At 41.5% G+C, this 20,106-nt stretch overlaps 1 protein-coding gene across 1 annotated transcript in view; it reads left to right on the plus strand.

Annotated features, from left to right (window-relative positions):
* cacna2d4a (calcium channel, voltage-dependent, alpha 2/delta subunit 4a) overlaps positions 1-20,106 on the plus strand; it is a 709,103-nt gene that overhangs the window by 243,393 nt on the left and 445,604 nt on the right. Inside the window, exons 16-17 of the mRNA XM_041215640.1 lie at positions 1,687-1,820; positions 17,155-17,236. Coding sequence (XP_041071574.1) covers positions 1,687-1,820; positions 17,155-17,236 — 216 coding nt within the window. The remainder of the gene's footprint in view (positions 1-1,686; positions 1,821-17,154; positions 17,237-20,106) is intronic.

The raw sequence follows: 20,106 nt of genomic DNA on the forward strand, positions 1-20,106 counted from the left end.
CACTATCATACCTCTAGCCTGGGATCCAGTACTATACAGGCCTAGGGTGAGTGTTGTACCAGCAGGGGCCACAGCCTCACTGATGGCACTGCTGAACAATGGAGCTGCTGGTCTCTAATTGTTTCAGAGGGTGGGCTTCACCCCTTGGGGTCCTTGATACAAGGTGAAGCCCACCTCTGGCATGTCAAGTACCTGAGTGGAACAAAGATGCAGTTGGCCATCTCTAAAAGAGGCAAGGTGGTGCTCTCATCAGCTCTCCAGTTGATGGCTGAGACCATCATTGCCTCCACAAGATTCCGTCCTATGATTCTATCTTGGATCACCAGGAAACACTGCTGCTGCTGCTCTTTTTTAAACTTTAGGAAAGTTAGTGAAGTCAACATGCTGAGAAATGCCGGACCATTGCTACTTTAAATTGTTGCAGACCTTCTACCTTGGCTTATCTACCCACTCCTCTCCCCCTTCCTGAGCTGACTCCATTCCTCAATTTCAATTCAATCCAACCTCTTGTAGTTACTGTATCTATATAGCTGGTCCAGTTCAGTGTCTGGTCAATGGTAATCCCCAGGATGTTAAAAGTAGGGGTTTCAGCGATGATAATGCCATTGAATGTCAAGGAGAGGTGGTTGGATTCTCTCTTGTTGGAGATGGCCATTGCCTGGGACTTGAGTGGCGTGGATGATATTTACCACTTATTAGACCAAGCCTGAATGTTGTCCATGTTTTGCTGCACATGGTCTCGGACTGTTTTAGCATTCGAGGAGTCATGAATGGTGCTGAGCATTGTGCAATCATTAATGGACATGCCCACTTCTGATCTGATTATGGAGGGAAGGCCATCGATGAAGCAGCTGAAGAAGGTTGGGCCTAGGACACTAGCCTGAAGAACTCCTGCAGCGAGGCCTTGGGACTGAGATGATTGACCTCCAACAACCACAACCATCTTCCTTTGTTCTAGGTATGGCTCCCACCTGGGGTGAGTTTTCCCCATGATTTCCATTGACTCCAGTTTTGCTGGGGCTCCTTGATACCACTCTCGATCAAATGCTGCCTTGACATCAAGGGCAGTCGCTCTCACCTCACTTCTTGAGTTCAGCTCTTTTGTCCATGTTTGGACTAAGGCTGTAATGAAGTCAGGAGCTGAATGGTCCTGACAAGACCCAAACTGAGCATCAGTGAGCAGGTTATTGCTGAGTAAGTGTCGCTTGATATCGCCGTTGATGACCCCTTCCATCATTTTGCTGATGATTGAGAGTAAACTGATGGAACAGTAATTGGCTGGGTTGAATTTGTTCTACTTTTTGTGGACACAATGTACCTGGGAAGTTAAAATGCATGAATTCAATAATATGGAGAAAACTGTGAGCTTCATGTCTGATGTGAATTTAGATGAATAGAGAAATACATGTTTTTTGGGAGTTCTTTTATCTTAGTTTCATTTTTGAAACAATATCTCTAATTGAAGATAATTTTGGTTTTATTCTGCTTTTATGTTAATGAAAAATATTCACCAACTTTGTAGTATAGATATTCAGGTACTACACTAAAAAATGTTAGAAGATGACAAATCACAATAAGTCACATTTACTTCAGCATACAGAACCTATCACTGTTTTTGTTTTGTCCATTTTATCTTCTTGTCTCATTATTAAAATTACCTGACCATCATCTGTTATTCAATTGCAGGGTATTATACTCACATCTCAACATTGGCTGATGTTCAGGAGAATGTCATGGAATACCTTCATGTTCTCAGCCGTCCAATGGTCATTAATCATGATCATGACATTATATGGACAGAAGCATACATGGACAATGCTGTAAGTTTTCTTTTAAAGTTTCAGTTTCTTCTGTACAACCAGATGTATGTGAACATTTCTGGGTGTAACTCTTTAAATGTACTTCACTATAGAAGCTTAAAGGATTTTCATTAGTTTCTTTTCAAATTTTTGAGGCCTGTAATACTAGGCTACATTTGGCATCAGTCATGAGATCATAATTTGCACTTGTAATTGTAATAAATGTTGTCTGCAATGGAATATAACTTCATATATGGATTCACAGGAACCTCCAGTACGCGTGCTACTGTGGGTGAATGTTTCAGGGACTATCCTTTCTACTGTTACAGGAAACTTGGGATAGGCAGCTTGATCAGAAGAGTAAGATCAGAGGTGGAGTCTTCAAATCATTCTGCTATCTTTGGCCATCAATACTTTATAAGAATCCTGGCACCCTTATTTACCTGTGCTGTATTTTCGACCTGATTCAACCAATTTACCACCTTTAGTTGGTAGTGTATTATTGTCCTGCTCTGCATTGCCAACTGTATTGTGCAATCAACCTACTAAAGGAAAGGACTTCTATTCATGTAGCATCAAATTGTTTTGAGCTTTTCACTAGATATAGTATGAAGGTAGTTGAGGGTGGAACACCGAACATTAATGAAATAGGTGCAAACTTTTGAAATGATGAAATCTAACTGGGTTGTGAGCCAGATTCTGCTTTAAATCCATTCATTTTTAAAATCCTTTTCATGTACAGTAGTTAAATCTGACACAAAACAATTAATAGGTCACCGCATTCTAGAAACTAAAATATTAACTTGAAGCACAAGTGTATGGAAACGGGGCAAAAGGGTGGACAGCTGCTGTCTTCCCTTGCTCACTTTCATTGGTCATATTCAGCCCTCCTAATTCTTCTTCATCCTGTTAAATTACCACATCTCTTGAGCATCAGAATGATTCAATGTACACAATGTACACAATTTTCAATGCCTTCTTTTAATATGATATTTCTCTTTTGATGTAAACCATTTATTAACTTCAATCTGAGGAGGTGCAGGAATGTTCTGCTTGCGAAAACCTGCCAGTTTTTCTGTAGCTAGCTATTTGGAATTTATTCCTCTTCCAGACTTTTGGTCTGGTCAAGGTCCTGGGCCTTTAAAATAACCTCAAAGTTACTTAACTGCTTTTGAGCAAAGAAAAATCCATTAAGACTTTTCAAGGATGTTATGGGTGAGGTGAGAGGGGGAACATGCAGAAAATTGAAATTAGGACAGCATTTAAACAGGATAGAAATCTGCCTGTCTAGCGTCAATTATGAATAAGCCAGAATTCTTTGCAGTATAATGCCAGCAAGATTGAAGGCATGCAAAGACTGATCAACACACACAATTGTTTCCAGGTAGATTAATGGAAGAGGAAACCCCAGAATTAATTTAAGAAACAATTAAGTGCTACATCAAGGAGGTTATGGGGTCTTTTTGAGGCTCCTAATTGGTTTACCTCATCTGCAATTATTTTGTAATCATAACACTCAGACCAAAGGCCATCTCAATCGCAGGCAATTCTCTATACAAAACCAGATTGGACAGTGGGGCAGCACTATTTCTTCTACTACATGAATAGATTGGACCTGCAGGCTTTCTAGTACATGTGTAGGCATTGAAAGGGATGGAAAGTTCAATTCTGTTTACTGTATTCAAAGACAGCACCACCATCTATGTTGCTGCCGTGTCTCCTCGCCTGCCTGCTAACATTAAGGTTGGACGGGCAGGTCCTTTAATTGCTTAATTGATCCTGTCAATGGCCTCAATTGGCCATTGACAGGTAGGCGGGCACACAGCTGATTTTGCTGTGCCCCCACCTTCCTGAAAATTTAAATTGGGCGGGGTGACATCAGGATTTCCGCCCAACATCATCCCGCATCATTTTACGCGTTGGTGAGTGGGCCCCGCCCCCGCTCGCTGATGTTAAAATCCTGCCTTCTGTGCCTCTGTGTCACTTGATCACTGTTGCTAGGCAAGAGCCCACTTTTATTCTACTTTGTGGTTTTTTTCCAAAATCTCTCAACTTCTAACCCCCTTCTAACACATTTCTTTAACTTTGGAGTTGTAAAACCTCATTAAAAATGTAAATATGCTTAAACAAACCCAAGACTGACCTTTCAGTCACAGGTCTATCCAGACTTCTTGGCACCAAGGCTCACACCAAACCTACGTGAAACTGAAACCGTTTTTACCTTAATTAACACACAATTATATCCATTCAACTTTAAAATTTTACATTGTTCCTAACACCTCCCACAGAAAAAAATTGAAAAGGCATCTTTAAGAGGAGTTTCAATTTTCCATTAAACAATCCCCTCTGATTAATCTCTATCTTAATTATACAAACCTTACTCTAACAGTAACAGGGTATTTACATCAAATCTACAAGGATACTTGACTATTCAATAATAATTATATTTCACATATTTTGTTCTTCCAAATTTAAACTCTTGATAAGGCATCAGCTAGGGTATTACCTTTTCCTGCTACATGAATAATTTTCAAATTATATGGTTGCAGCATTAAACTCCAAATGAAACACTCAGATTCTTGGTATGAAATTTCGCCAGAAAGGTTAACAAATTATGGTCTGTATAAATAATGGCCTCTGCAGAGTTGTTAGAGATGTGGATTTGAAAATATTGTAGAGCCAACTCCAAACTAAAATTCTCTTTTTCTACCATTGAATATTATTGCTGGCAAGAATTCAACTTCTGAGAAAAGTAATTAACTGGCAGTTCAATCTCCATCTCATCCTCCTGTAATAACACTGCACCAACACCCATATTGCTGGCATCAACAGCCAGTTTGAATGGCTTAACGTAATTCGGCTCTGATGAAACAGATGCATTAGTCAGTACAGCTTTCAAGCTGTCAAAGGCACTTTGACACTCTTTTGCCAACTTAAATTTCTTGCTTTTATTTAACAAGCTTGTCAGGAGAGCCATTACAGTGCTGAAATTCAGAACAAACTTCCGATAGAATCCAGTCATGCCTATATGATGCAAAATTTCTCGTTTTGTCTTAGGCACTGGAAAATCCAAGAAAGTCTTTATTTTTGCTTCTCTAGGCACTAGTTGGCCTTGTACCACAGTGTGACCCAAATAAGTTACTTTCACTTTGGCAAATGCACTCTTTGCCAAGTTTATGCCCACATTGGCTCTTTGTAACTGATCAAACAATTTGTTCAAGTATTGTAAATGTTCCTCCCAGGTTTGGCTAAACACAACCAAATTTTGTTTATTTATTTGTTCATGGGATGTGGATGTTTTTATTGTCCATCCCTAATTACCCTTGAGAACTGAGTGGTAGGCCAGTTCAGAGAGCATTTAAGAGTCAACTACATTGTTGTCAGTCTGCAGTCACAGTAGGTCAGACCAGGTAACATTTCCTTCCCTAAAGGACATTAGTGAACCAGATTTTTTTTTAATAACAATCAATAATGGTTTCATGGTCATCATTAGACTTTTAATTCCAAGGCCTGAATCTTCTGGTCAGCGTGTGGGGACGAGCCCCATGTAAAATGACACGCGATGATGTTGGGCCTGCATCCCGATGTCTCTGCGCATCATTCCGATCTTCAGTTCAGTGGGCGCGCACCGGAGTCGGCTTAGCCCCCGCTGAAATGTCAAAGGCCCATTAAGGCCATTTAAAACCTAATTGAAGTAATTAACGCGGCTGCCCATCCAACCTTAATGTTGGCGGGCATGTGAAGAGCCCAGGCGGCCGTCGCATTTTTCATGGAACTTCATCCAAGGGTGGAATGAGGTTTCATGAAGGCTTTATTAACTTAATAAATTGTTTCATGTGAATTAATAAACATGTCCCACACATCTCCCTGAGGCTCTGTGCCTTCCAGGTGCACATCACAAATGGCAGTGCCCAGCTGCGCACCTACCCATGTCTGCTCAATAGGGAGAAAATTTTCCCCCCAATTTTTTTAAATTTAATCCAGATTTCACCATCTGCTGTGGTGGGATTTGAACCCACATCCCCAGAGCATTACCCTGGCTATCTGGATTGCTAATCCAGTGATAATACCATTATGGCACTGTAGCGGCACATAATAGCACAATCCTTCAATAACTTTGCTGGTTAATCTTTGGAAGGTAGCTGGTGCATTTTTTTATTTGGTAAGTTATAACTTTGCATTAATAAAGTCCATCTGGGGTTACAAAAGTCGATATTTCTTTGGCTGGTTGCCCATATCCCCTCAGTAAATCAATTTTTGTAATGAATATGGCATGTCAATATTTCTAACCAAGTAATTGGATATGAATCCGCCCTTGTTACCACATTAACTTTGCAATAATCTATACAAAATCCCTGCGACCCATCCAGTTTCAGTACCAGTACAATAGGTGAACCCAGCTACTGTGACTCAGTTCAATAATGTCATTTTCCATCGTGAACTTGATCTCTTCCCTCACTTGGGCTAACTCCTCTGAATTTAGTCTGTAAGGATGTTGCTTTATGGGTGACACATCCCCTACATTAACAACATGTATGGCCAAAGATGTTTTCCCAGGATATTCACACAAATTGATTCATGTAACAGCTTTTGTAAGTCACCTCGACAGCTTTCCGGAAGTTAGCTTAACGTTACATCTAAAGTTTCAAGCACCTCCATATTATCCAATCTGATTACTGGAGGGTCAACTTTAGAATTTTTGACTTCTGATTCATTCCCGATTGCTCTGATAATTTTAGTTCACACTGTACTTCTTCTACCACTGTAAGCACACTCCTATCCTGACTATCTTCCCTGTCATAATATTGCTTTAAGATATTAACATGACTTTTCCTCCTGCCTGGAATACTCACTAGATAATTTACATCATTGAGTTTCTTTTTAATTTGATAAGGTCCAGTGAACCTCGCTTTTAAGAGTTCACCAAAGACACTAATAATACTAACACTTTATCTCCAGGAACAAAATTTCGAGCTTTGGCCTTTTTATCTGCTCTAACTTTCATTGCTTGTTGAGCAATTTTCAAATGTCCTTTGGCCAACTCGTACACTTTGCTTAATCTGTCTTGGAAATTTGATATATAGGTCAAAAGTGCAGTCTCTGAGCTTTGCTTTATAAATTTTTCCTTAATTAATTTAAGGAGTCCTTTCACCTCATGCTGTTATATGAGTTCAAAAGGACTGAATCCTAGTGTTTCATTAGGGGCATCTCTAACGGCAGACAGTAAAAATGGAATTCTTTTATCCCAATCATAAGGACATTCTGGACAATAGGTCTTAATCATGGTCTTTAAAGTTTGATGCCATTATTCTAATGTTTGTTGTTTGCGGAAGATAAACTGAAGACTTAAACTGTTTTATTCCCAAATTAGTTATTTCTTTGAATAATTGTGACATTAAATTTGAGCCTTGATCTGAATGGATTTCCTTAGGTAATCCATATCGTGTAAAAAAAATTAAATAACTTTTCCACTATTACTTTTGCCATAACTTTCCCCAAAGGCACTGCCTCATGAAATCTTGTCAAAACATCCATAATTCTTATCCATAATCCATAATCCAACCCTGTATAATGGAACTGATTTATAACATCCATGGATTGGTTCCCACTTCGGGTTTTAGGTAGGGGTCCTACACCGTCTGTTAAGACCTAGCTAAATGGTTCTTCAAAAGCTGGTATCGGAATTAAAGGTGCAGGTTTAATAGTTGATTGGGATTTCCCCACTACCTGATATGTCTGGTAGAATTTAACTGCGTCTTTATGCAATCCTGGCCAATAAAAATTATTCACTATTTTAGTCTGTACTTTTTGAATACCTAAATGACCTGCCAGCGGAATTTTGTGAGTCACCCTTAAAAATTTGTTACAATACTCGGGTGGAACTACCACTTTATGAACTCTTCATGCCCACTCTTCATCCGCTGGTATTTGAGGTGGTCTCCATTTTCTCATTTGCACTTTGCCTTTTAAATAATAACACTCAGGTATTGGTTCTGATTCAGTCCCTGAGTAGGCTGTTTGATACAGCTCTCTCAACTCAGGATCAGCCTGTTGCATTTCTACTAAAGTTGGGCTAAACATGTCAGCCTCATTTTCTTTACCTTCCTCCTTTTTGCTCTGGTTTTCAAAAATAGTGTCAGATTACTGAATTTCTGCTTAATCTCCCTTTTCATAGATTTTTCCACTTCCTGTCTAATTTTATGGGCCTGAGATCTAGTTACTGTACGGTCAAGAAACAATCCAGGATGTTCCTCCTGTAGCATCTCAATTTCTTTCACTTCCACTGGTTGTTCCAATGACCTCGGTAAAGCTATTATTTTTGAGCCAGCCAGGCCATTCCCCAAAATAAAATCAATTAGTCATTTGGTAGTACAGAACTTGAGTATTGCTGAAAAAAGAGACATGTCTAAGCTTTTCATCTTGCACTCATCAGGACACTCACAACAATACCAATATAAGGGGGAAACAACAATTTATACTGTATGTGAAGAGTGCTGATTGGTTGGCAAGTGGCATTGCCATGGAGAATGCATCACTGATGATGACTGATGCTCAATTCCTGCTGTCAGCATTTTATTCATTACTCCAACTGTAACCTCTCCATTTACTAAGTCACTCTTTAATCTAACTCTGTATAATGGAACTGATTTATGACATCCATGGATAGGCCCAATTCAATTTTTTCCTTCATTAACCCCTCTGGAAGACAAATTGTATCATCAGCCAGCATGAGTGACAGACTTGCTCATGTGTCTCTTGATATCTTTATTGGTTTATCTCCTTGATTAGAAGAATAAGAGAATACCTCTCCTCTATAAACAACATTTTTGAACCCTTCCGTAATTTGTTTTTCCTAATTTCCTTGACTAGCCTGAGGATCTCTACCTCTATCTCTACCTCTTTGGTAGATTCTGAGCCTTCACTGTGCACCTGCACTATGGCTACTGTTTAGTCACTTGTCTCCTTCCCTAAGTTAGTTTTTCCTAAAGATTCTCTAGGCATCCCTATTACTGTAGTAGGTCTCCCAATTAATTTCCAGCAGCTGGCTTTAGTATATCTAGTTTTATTGCAATGGAAACATACTGTTTTCTTTACATCTTTTTTAGGTTCTAGTCTATCTTCTTTATTATTGTTGTGTCCTTTTATCTGTTCCCTAGAACTAATACCTTTTCCATCACCTGGTTTTCTATTCCTCCAATGGGTATCAACCAAAATTGCCACTTCTCGGATCTTTGATATTTGATGCTGATTTAAATAAGTTTTAGTGGTAACTGGAATGCTATTTCAGACTTCTTCCATAATCATAATTTCCCTCATGTTCTCAAAATTTATTTCCAGCTCCAGTGATCAAAATCACTGATCCCACAGCATTTCATTTTCCTTTGTAAATTCTACAAATGTCTGAATGGCCCTTTTCTTTAAAGTCCAAAAGTTCAACTGATACGCTTCAGGGACAAGCTCATAAGCATTGAATATTGACCTTATAACCAGTTCATAAACTGCTGGTTGCTCTTCTGACAGACGAGCTGTACCTGTCAGGGTACTTTATAACATTAAATCCAAGCATCCTTTGGCCACTTCAACTTCACAATTGCCTTTTCAAATGAGATGAAATATCTTTCAACTCCATCCTCTGTAAACTTAGGCACTAAACAAAGATTTTTAGTTAAATCAATTCCTCAATGGAATCAGACTACTGTCAACAATTATCTCTTTATTTATTTATTCCAAGATTTTCTCTAACCAGTTCATACTTCTGATTTCTTTCTCTCTTTGAAACTTGAGCTATCGCATTTCCATTTCTTTTTCTTTTTCAGGTTCAAGCTTCTGCTTTTCTCTATCTCTTTCTATCTCAAGCTGCTTCATTTGCAACTGAATTCTAGCCAACTCTAGCTGTGATTCACCAATTTCAAGTTTCTCCTCTTTGAATTATAAATTGCGGGTAATTACTTTAATCACACCATCCTTGTGAGATCCTGCTTTTATTTCTACCTTCAATTTATTTGCCAACTCTCTTAGTGTAGCCTTAGTGAAGGATTTCAAATTACCTGCTGTTCTATCTTCCACTCCCAGAAAAGTCTTAGCAATAATCAAAGCAACTTTTGAGTTCCAACCTGTGTAATATGCTTCACAGCAAATACTGTTCCTATGCCCAGACCCTCCACATATTTGTTTCTTTAAGCATTCACAGGTCCCACTTAAATTCAAGGATTTTTGATCCTGCAAGAGCCCACAATCCCAACTGATATAAGAATATAAGAAATAGGAGCAGGTGTAGGCCATTCAGCCCTTCGAACCTGCTCCACCATTCAATTAGATCATGGTTGATCTTTTCCCTCAACACCATTTTCCTGCATTATCCTCATATTCTTTAATGTTTTCAATATGTAGAAATCTATCGATTTCAGTCTTGAACATACTCAATGATTGAGCTTCCACAACTATCTGGGGCAGAAAATTCCAAAGATTCAGCACCCTTATCTCAGTTCTAAATGGCTTACCCCTTATTCTGAGACTGTGTCCCCTGGTTCTAGACCCCCACCGCCCCCCCCCCCCCCCCCCCAGCCAAGGCAAGCATCCTCTTACCCTGTTGAGCCCTGCAAGAATTTTGTATGTTTGAATGAGATCACCTCTCTTTCTTTTGACTCCAGAGAATAAAGACCCAGTCTATTTAATCTTTCCTCATAGGACAATCCTTCAGTCTCAGGAATTAATTTGGTGAGCCTTCATTGCACACCCTCTAAGCCAAGTATATTTTTCAGTAAGACATCTTTACTCCTATACGCAAATCCTCTTGTAATAAAGGCCAACATACCATTTGCCTTCTTAATTACTTACTGGACCTGCATGTCAGCTTTAAGTGACTCACAAACAAGGACATCCAAGTTCCTTTGAAGTTCAAAATTTTTGCCGCTCACCATTTAAGAAGTACTCTGTATTTCTATTTTTTTTACCAGAGTGGATAATCTCACATCTCTCCACATGGTATTCCATCTGTCACATTTTTGCCCACTCACTCCTTGAAGCATCTTTGCATCCTCCTCACAACTTACACTTCCTTCTAGTTTTGTGTCATCTACAAAATTGGAAATATTACATTTAATCCCCACATCCAAATCATTGATATAGATTGTGAACATCTAGGGCACAAGCACTGATCCTTGCGGTACCCTGCTAGTTGCAGCCCGTCAACCTGAAAATGAATCTTTTATTCCTACTCACTGTTTTCTGTCTGTTAACCAGTTCTCAATCCATGCCAATACATTCCACCCAATCCAATTTGCTCTAATTTTGTTTAATAACTTCTTGTGTGGAACTTAATGAAAAACTTTCTTAGCATTCACAGTTATGTGTGATGTTAAAATCGGACAAGTCAGATCCCAAAGTGAAACCTGTGTTGATAGAGCCTAACTTTTTTTTAAGATAGTATGGAGGAAAGTCAGTGAACAAATTCACAGGAATCTGCTGAGGAATTTATAACACAAAGAATAAAATATTTATTAAAACAAGAAAAATGAACTATATTACATGAGACAAAAAGGTTGCAATGAACTCAATACAAACATAACAAGATGATTCAACTTCCCAAACTTCTTTCGCCCAGCAATATCTTTACAGACATAAACCAGTGAAGAGTTATCACGAGCTTAACATAAAGGCTACTTGCTTAGGACGGGTATATATGCAAATGATTTTCTTCCAGTGCATTCTTGAGCATTCACTTGATGCTTCTAACCCAATGTACCTCTCCCTGAGACACTCAAAAAAAAAACACGCACTTTAACCTCACTGTTTCAGTAGCAACACCAGTAAACTGATCACGTTACTGAGTCCTATAACTGACTATTCAGTTAACTACTGTCCCATTAGCCTTGTACTTATCTCTTCTCAGACAGCTGAAAAATCCCTTTCTTCACTCTCTGACACACAGTGAGCACTCCTCTGCTTTTCTCTGTGTATCTGTGTCGCTTGACCATTGTTGCTAGGCAATGGTCTAGTTTTTTTCTACTTTGTTGTTTTTTTCCAAAATCACTAAACTTCTAACCCCTTTTTAACCCATCTCTTTAACTTAAGGAATTGTAAAACCTCATTAAAAATTTACATATGCATAAACAAACCCAAAATCTTTCAGACACAGGTCTATCCAGACTTCTAGGCACCAAGCTCATACCAAACCTACATGAAACTGAAACCCTTATATATCTGTTCAGCTTAAAAATTATGCATTGTTCCTAACAGGGCACATGATTTAGATATTCAGCAGCAGATGTATGGACATCTGGCAGAGTTCCCTGAGGCAGTGAGAGTTCTTGGACTGTGAATGGAGGAGTCCATTGCCATCATGAGCTCCACATTGTCCAGGGGGCTTAACTGCGTGAGCTCTAACCATTAGAAATTGACCAATCTCATGGAGAGACACATGCAGCACTGCTCAGAGTGGATACAAGTGCAGCATCTTGGCCAGGAAAGGGTGAAAGTTTCCCTCAGTATCCTGAATCAGTCCACTCAGAGTATGAGCATTGACATCCATGGAATACACAAGGAGCTGTGTACCCTTATCAGGACAGTCACACTGTTGGCACAGCAGTTGCTGTGCACCAGCAGCCAGCCCCATCATCCTCACTGGAAGGCCAACCCAGGTTGTGCAGGTCACTGAGGAAGGTGAAGGTGCCGAGAGATCCTCTCATCTTCCTCCACCTGCCCAGCCCCTCCACCAGAGTCCTCATCTGCTGCATATGTACCAATGATCATGGCTGTACATCCAGAGATGCAGAGGCCAGTCTGAAGGATGCCTTCAATGGATGCTTGCACAACAAGGCAGGCACCATGCTCCTCATTGCTGTTTAGACAGAGAAGTGAGCAGCCTGCCTCCATCTCCTCTGAGGCAACACAGTGGGGGTGTGGGGGCACTTCATAGGAGTGTGCGGCAGTCGTCTCAGCTAGAGCACTAATGGGTTCCCCACGGTTACACTTTTTATATTGTATGTAGCACATTTGAGCACTTATTGAATATATTTACTTCCACTTATACATGACTCAATGTATGTTTGTCCACAAGAGAGCTCAAAAAGACAGGTAAAAATATGAAGGTGGTTCTTATCAGTAATAATGATGGTGGCATGTTGAGGTCCATCCTGACATGTTGGCAACAGGATCAAGGTTGTTGGCTAATTTGTGATGCTTTGGAGAGCTTCTTCCTTCTCTGCTGCACCACATAAGATTCCAGAGGTCAAAAGCTCAAGCACTGAAATTCTCCTTGTATCCTTCATTGTCCATCCAAGCTTGACTTTAAGGGAGGCTCAATGATCAGACTCTACGACCAGATGCTGGGCAGCAGATTCATCTCAAGCACGAGTGTGAGGTACAAGGCATTCATCCACTCCACTGTGTTACATTTTGACCTAGGTGTAGATATCGCAGCTTAAGAGACCATGCTGTGCAGGTAATATTGGTTGTCTGCTGTGCCCAAGACTTAGGTTGCATTTGCATTCCAGGTGTCAGACGATGTCCTTTGTGTGACAATCAGAGGTATATGGAAGCCAGGAATGTTGCATGTGGTACTCATGTCAGAAACTGGACCCTTGACCAGGATAAATGGTGTGATAGTTCTTTCAAAGAGCTATTGTTACACATTTATGGGCTCATCATGCACGAGATGCCTTATCTGCATGTGTGCTACAACATACAATTATATCAGCATGTATACAGTTTCAAGCCTTACTTTGTGTCACTCTCAGCATTGTGAGCATGGTTTGATTATGGACAAGTTGGCAGCATAGGCACCTCATTTATAGTCACTGGCGTTCATGTGAGGGGGCCAGGTTGTGAATGACTTATTACATGTGTATTTGCAATATGATGAGGCCCATTGTTATGATGGTGAGGGTTTCAGCCATATGAATGTGACGGAGCTCAACTCATTGATGTTTATTGTCTCCCTTGTGAAGCATAGGCAGCCTCTTGAGCAATTGTGGTGTCAATATACAAGGTTCTTCAGGTGGAAGTATGTCACCAGGGACTGGCTGCTGGTAATTGTTTAATTAGTGAATCTTATGAGAATCTATTTTGTACACGGGCCTGTCTGGTGATGATCCCTCCTGCACAGAGTCAGCCCTGGCTATGTGGCTATGCTCCAGCTGCTCCACCTTTGCGGCTTCCTCATCCTCATCCATTTCAGAATCTTCAGAATGGACTGGGGCTTCCTCCCCCTTATCTTCCTCGCCTTCCTCCTCCTCAGAGGTTGGAGCTCTGCCTATGGGCTCATCAATTTGTATGCCCCTCCACTACACGATGTTGTGCAGCATGCAGCACACCACAACTATTCTTGATACCCTTGCTGGGCCCATTGCAGAGCTCCACCTGAGCGATCAAGGCACCTGAAGTGCATCTTTAAAATGCCAATTGCCTGCTTCATGGCACTCCTGGTGACAACATAGCTGATGTTTTAGTTGCACTCTGCCTCCATTTATGGGTCCCAGTTCTTAAGGAATAGCATTTGCCCCCTAGAAGCCAAGCATGGATCTGTATTAGTGGCAGAAATAGCTAAGGGACTTGTGAACTCCTTAGTATGAAGGAATCATGGCAATTGCCAGGGAGCCTTGTACACATATGAAGGAAGATCTCGTAGTTGTCACAAACCACTTGTACATTGATTTATTGAAAGACCTTCTGGTTGACAAAGGTGTCCGCATGTTGAGTTGGGGCCTTTATGGCAACATGGGCGCAATCAATAACACCCTAGACCTTAGGGAAGCCTGCCAATTGGGCAAAGGCTGTGGGTCTCTGCATCTGATATTGCAATCTATAGGGAAATTAATGTGTTCCCCCACACAGGGATATGTGGAAAGGCAAAACATTATATTTAGAACTTCTCCTTTTGCTCAGTTACTCCAGGATACTACCTGGTGTGATGCTGAGATGTGCATTCCAAGAAGGTCCCAGTTTCTATTACTGTTCAATATTCTGTTGTCTTCATCCCTCGTATGCTAATTTATGCTCACCTATCACAATTGTCCTTAACAAGCTCCATGATTCCCCATTCCTGACATATTAATTTCAAGATCCTAGTTCTCCTTTCTAAGTTTTTTTTGGGGCCTCACCCAATCTGATCTCTGTAATCTTATCCAGCCTCTCCGCTCTCCCAGCTGTGCATCCCTTGCTTCCCTGCGTCATTTTTGATAGTAAAGCTTTCAGCCAATTGACCATTCTCTGTAGTTCTCCTAAAATACTCAGCCGTAATGCATTCCATGTCATGTTCAAAAGTCTCCTCAAGACAGTATTCTTTCAATCAAGCCTTCATTCACTTCTCCTATTTTCCTAACTCTTCCAACTGTTCCTCTCCCTTTTTGGGAAATGCCCTTTAACTTTTTTTTACACTAAAGGGGTTATTTAGGCGCCATTGTTATCATCAGGTAGTTCTGACAGAGCTAAGCTCAACTTTAGTGCAGTGTGGGTTATACAGCAGACCTCAATATCCCCTGTGGGATATTGTGTGGATGTGTGTGGTCATTGGGTGAGACCAGATCAGCAGGAGCGTGATGCACCTCATAGTAGAGAAATATTCTGACATCAGTTGACCAGGTTTTTGCTGGGGGGGTTTCCTGCCCTGCCAAAATAAAAGTATGTAGGGAGCTCACCCCTGCTCCGTACAGCAGCTCTGCAGCCATTTGATGCTCTGGGGGCCTTCAGCCCTCATCTGGGGAAGAGGTTCTGCCTCCAAGAGCTGCCAATAATTTGATTGGCCAGCATCTCCCTGACCCCAGCAGCTCCATCAGGAGCGGAAGCCACTGTTGGGACTACATCCAGTCCTGGACATTGAGGAGCCAGGAGCTGGATTCGAGGTGAATACTGGGAGCCTCTATGAATGGGCAGGACCGGTGGCCCTGGGTGGAGGGGGGAGGAGGGGGGGAGGTGGTGATATTGGGTGAACAAAGGAGGTAGGGGCGCAAAGGCCAGGTGGATGGGGGCATCCAGGGGTTAAGGTGGAGCATGAAGGGCCCTGATTACAAAAGGGGACCAGCGAAGGAGGCGCCCAACCTTTCCTATCTGAGACCTGAGCAGGCTACTCTGCCAGGCTTTTTCATTAATTCACCACTCAAGGGCCTCAAGGTGAAAGCTGATGGGTCACCCTAGGCTTCGCACATGGGTAGGCAGTGGGGAAGTAACTTGCAGAATTTTATGGTCCACCCCATCTGTACACCCACCCAGAGGGGGCTGTAAAATTCTGCCCTTGAAAAATAAACTACCCATAACAAGCTAATGTCACATCTTCCCTCTGGAAGATAGCTGGAACATACCTGTGGTGTATTTTAATGTCATATGGCTATTGCATTTGCTTGGTCATTTGTATTGTTTTAATATCACTTTGCTATTTAATTGTACCTTATATTCTGTCTGTTCTTCTCAATTGTAATTTACCTACCCCCACTCATCACCATCATCCTGTTCTGCTTTCACATCATTGCTACCGCTCATTGCTACCCTCATCACTGATAACTGCTGCAGTCTAAGGAGGTAACCACTACTCACTACATGTGCTGTCATTATTATATATTGTGTTCTGAGTTCAGTGGTCATTGGTTTGTGCTGTGTTGTGTGTGTTTAATATTGTACTGTATGTGAATAGCGTGTAATGCATAAAGTTGGTTGTGTATATCCACAGCTCAAGATGGGAGCAATGTTCGTTTAATAAAGGGGCTAGAACTTTCTTCAACAGGTAACAAAGAGAGTTTTGTTAACTCAAAGAAAGAAAAGTCAAAGAAACATGTTTTTGCAGGTAACCCACCGTTGCAACCCATTTTGAGTTTTCCCGAAGAAATTCACCTTGTAACACAGCAATTCTACAAGTGTCATTGTTTTCTTTTCTTTCCTTTTAATGCAAGTTTGGTGTACATAGGCTTGTTAAATCAAGAGGTCTCTTAACAGTATGGGTTTCAGAAAACAATCATATAATTTGTTACCTCATGCAGTGTTTTGCAATCTAATACATCTGAATCATGCATCTCACCTGGGACGTTGGCAGAAGAAAGGGAACTTTTTTTTAGGAATTTCAACCACTGTTTAATCACAAACAATGCGTGGTGGAAGTATTCCCATCCCTATTAAAAGTGCTGCCTGGCATCAACTGAATAGAGTTTTCTATGCATAGAATGATAATACTTTAGAATATTTTTACATCTCTTATAACTGTCACATATTAACCTAGGCATAATTTCTTGTAATCCATTCTATTTGAGGCCTATTTATTAGCAGTGGTGTTGAAGTACAACGTTCATGTCCTGCCTACCTATTGTAGTCCTTGCAGTTATTCTTTTTTGTCATTTTATTAATACCTAATCATCTGCTTATTTGACAGCTTTTTCAATCAGCAGCACAAAGTCTGCTGCTCATGACAACAGTTGCAATGCCAGTCTTTAGCAGAAAGAATGAAACTGTGAGTACCTTTATTCAACTTCTGTCTCTGTTCAGTCTCTTTTTGTATATGCTTTGTGTTGTTAAACATCAGACAATACCAATACAGACAGGGTAAATACCCCTTTGGATTGGAATTTGATTTGGAAGTTACAGGAAAGGATACAGATTGAAATAATCAAGTACTATATGGGGTATGATTCCTGTGCTGTTGACCCAGGAGAAAAGGTACTTTTGTCCAAGCCTTAAATCATTGATAGCATTGATGACACCCAAATCTGATAGTATTAACAGCAATGTAAACCTGCTGGATTCCTTGGCCATTATATTGCCATTGGCACCTGGGGGCGAGCCCAACACACCGACGCGCAAAATGGTGTGTGATGATGTCGGGCGTGCTTCCCGACGTCATCGTGCGTCATCTAGATATTTCATTTGGCAGGCGAGCGCCAGAGGCTGCTGCGCGCCTGCCGAATTGCCAAAGACCTATTAAGGCCATTGGGAAAGTAATTTAGCTAATTAACAGCACTGCCCATCCAACCTGAATGTTGGCAGGCAGGTGAAGAGCCCAAGCAGCCTTCTCATTTTTCGGGAAACCTCATCCCCGGGCAGGATGAGGTTTCCTGAAAGTTTAACAAAATAATTAAATAAAATTTGTGAAATGCACAAACATGTCCCAGCTCATGTTACACTGTCACATGAGGGGTCATGTTTAAATAATTTTTCAGATCATTTATTAAAAATTTGTGCTATCAACTTAATCTCCTTGAGGCAGCTCCGTGCCTCAGGGAGTTTCCTGCGCTCTTTCATGCACATGCCACCCAGTGTGAAATGCGAGCGACAGCACTAAGAGCTGCCTGTTTGGGGGGTGGGGGGTTGTGGGGGGGGGGGGGGGGGTGGTGCTATGGAGTGCGAGCCGGCCGACCACGAACTTCACGCATGCACGCGAGTGACCGCTGCATAATCTCTCTGAAGCACGGAGCTGCCTCAGGGAGATGAGGAGATATAAAAAAATAAAAATGTAATATGTCCCCTCATGTGATTCTGTCACGTGAGCAGGGACATATTATTAATGAAAAATTAACATTTTTATTTTAATTTTATTTGCTTTTAGAAACCTCATCCTGCCTGTGGAGGAGGTTTCCAAAAAAATGCAAAGACCGTCAGGCCTTTTTACCTGCCCACCGACCAATAGGTCAGCCGAACTATCGTGAAACTGCCCATTGATGTCGGCACACTCAGCCGACATCACCATGGGTCATTCCACACTTGAGCGGGTCGGACACGCACCCATCTACCGAGGGAAAATTTCTGCCCTAGGTCTTCCTTGCAGCCAGATTTGACAATCTACCTGGGTTACATCATGGTTATTTATCCATCACTTTCCTTCATGAAAATTAATAGGTGGAATAAAGTTCACAATCTGTGGAATAATGATTAAAAATGACAAAACAACCTAACATTTCAAACTCAGATGCTCTTCCAGTTCTCTGATTTCCCTTATATGTTTCCCACTAGACTGCTTCCTAACACCAGCGTTGTCAGTTCTCAGGAATTCCCCTCCCAAAGCTGTCAAACTCCATATATACCCAGTTATGCAAAACCACAGACCTCCCCCAGGGATGCTGCTAAGCCCCAAGCCCACTGTGTGCTAACAAAGTCCCAGATCCTCACCATCCTGCCAAACCTCAGACCTTGAGTGCTACAGGGCTCAATGATGCCCTAATCACAAGGCCTACCAAACCCCAGGCAAGCACCCTCATCCAGTATTATCAGACAAAAAAATCACAGAATCACAGAATTACACAGTGCAGAAGAGGCCCTTTGGCCCATTGAGTCTGCACTGACACACGAGAAACACCCGACCTACCTACCTAATCCCATTTACCAGCCCTTGTCCCATAGCCTTGAATGTTATGACATGCCAAGTGTTCATCCAGGTATTTTTTAAAGGATGTGAGGCAACCCGCCTCCTAGGCAGCGCATTCCAGACCGTCACCAATCTCTGGTAAAAATGTTTTTCCTCACAACCCCCCTAAACCTCCTGCCCCTCACCTTGAACTTGTGTCCTCTCATGACTGACTCTTCAACTAAGGGGAACAGCTGCTCCCTATCCACCCAGTCCATGCCCCTCATAATCTGGTACACCTTGATCAGGTCGCCTCTCAGTCTTCTCTGCTCCAACGAAAACAACCCAAGTCTGTCCAACCTCTCTTCATAAATTAATGTTTCATCCCAGGCAACATCCTGGTGAATCTCCTCTGCACCCCCTCCAGTGCAATCACATCCTTCCTATAATGTGGCGACCAGAACTGCACACAGCACTCCAGCTGTGGCCTCACCAAGGTTCTATACAACTCCAACATGACCTCCCTACTTTTGTAATCTATGCCTCGATTGATAAAGGCAAATGTCCCATATGCCTTTTTCACCACTCCATTAACATGCCCCTCGAACTTCAGAGACCTATGGACACACACACCAAGGTAACCTTTTTTCCTCAGAACTTCCTAGTGTCATGCCGTCCATTGAATACTTCCTTGTCAAATTACTCCTTCCAAAGTGTATCACCTCACTTTTCAGGGTTAAATTCCATCTGCCACTTATCTTCCCATTTGACCATCCCGTCTATATCTTCCTGTAGCCCAAGACACTCAACCTCACGGTTAACCACCCAGCCAATCTTTGTGTCATCCGCAAACTTACTAATCCTACCCCCCAACATTGTCATCTATGTCATTTGTATAAATGATGAATAATAGGGGACCCAGCCCAGATCCCTGTGGTACGCCACTGAACACTGGCTTCCAGTCACTGAAATGTCCTTCTGTCATCACCCTCTGTCTCCTACAACTAAGCCAATTTTGAATCCACCTTATCAATTACACTGTATCCC

The sequence above is a fragment of the Carcharodon carcharias genome, chromosome 21 (assembly GCF_017639515.1).
Source record: "Carcharodon carcharias isolate sCarCar2 chromosome 21, sCarCar2.pri, whole genome shotgun sequence".
Taxonomy (NCBI): Eukaryota; Metazoa; Chordata; class Chondrichthyes; order Lamniformes; family Lamnidae; genus Carcharodon; species Carcharodon carcharias.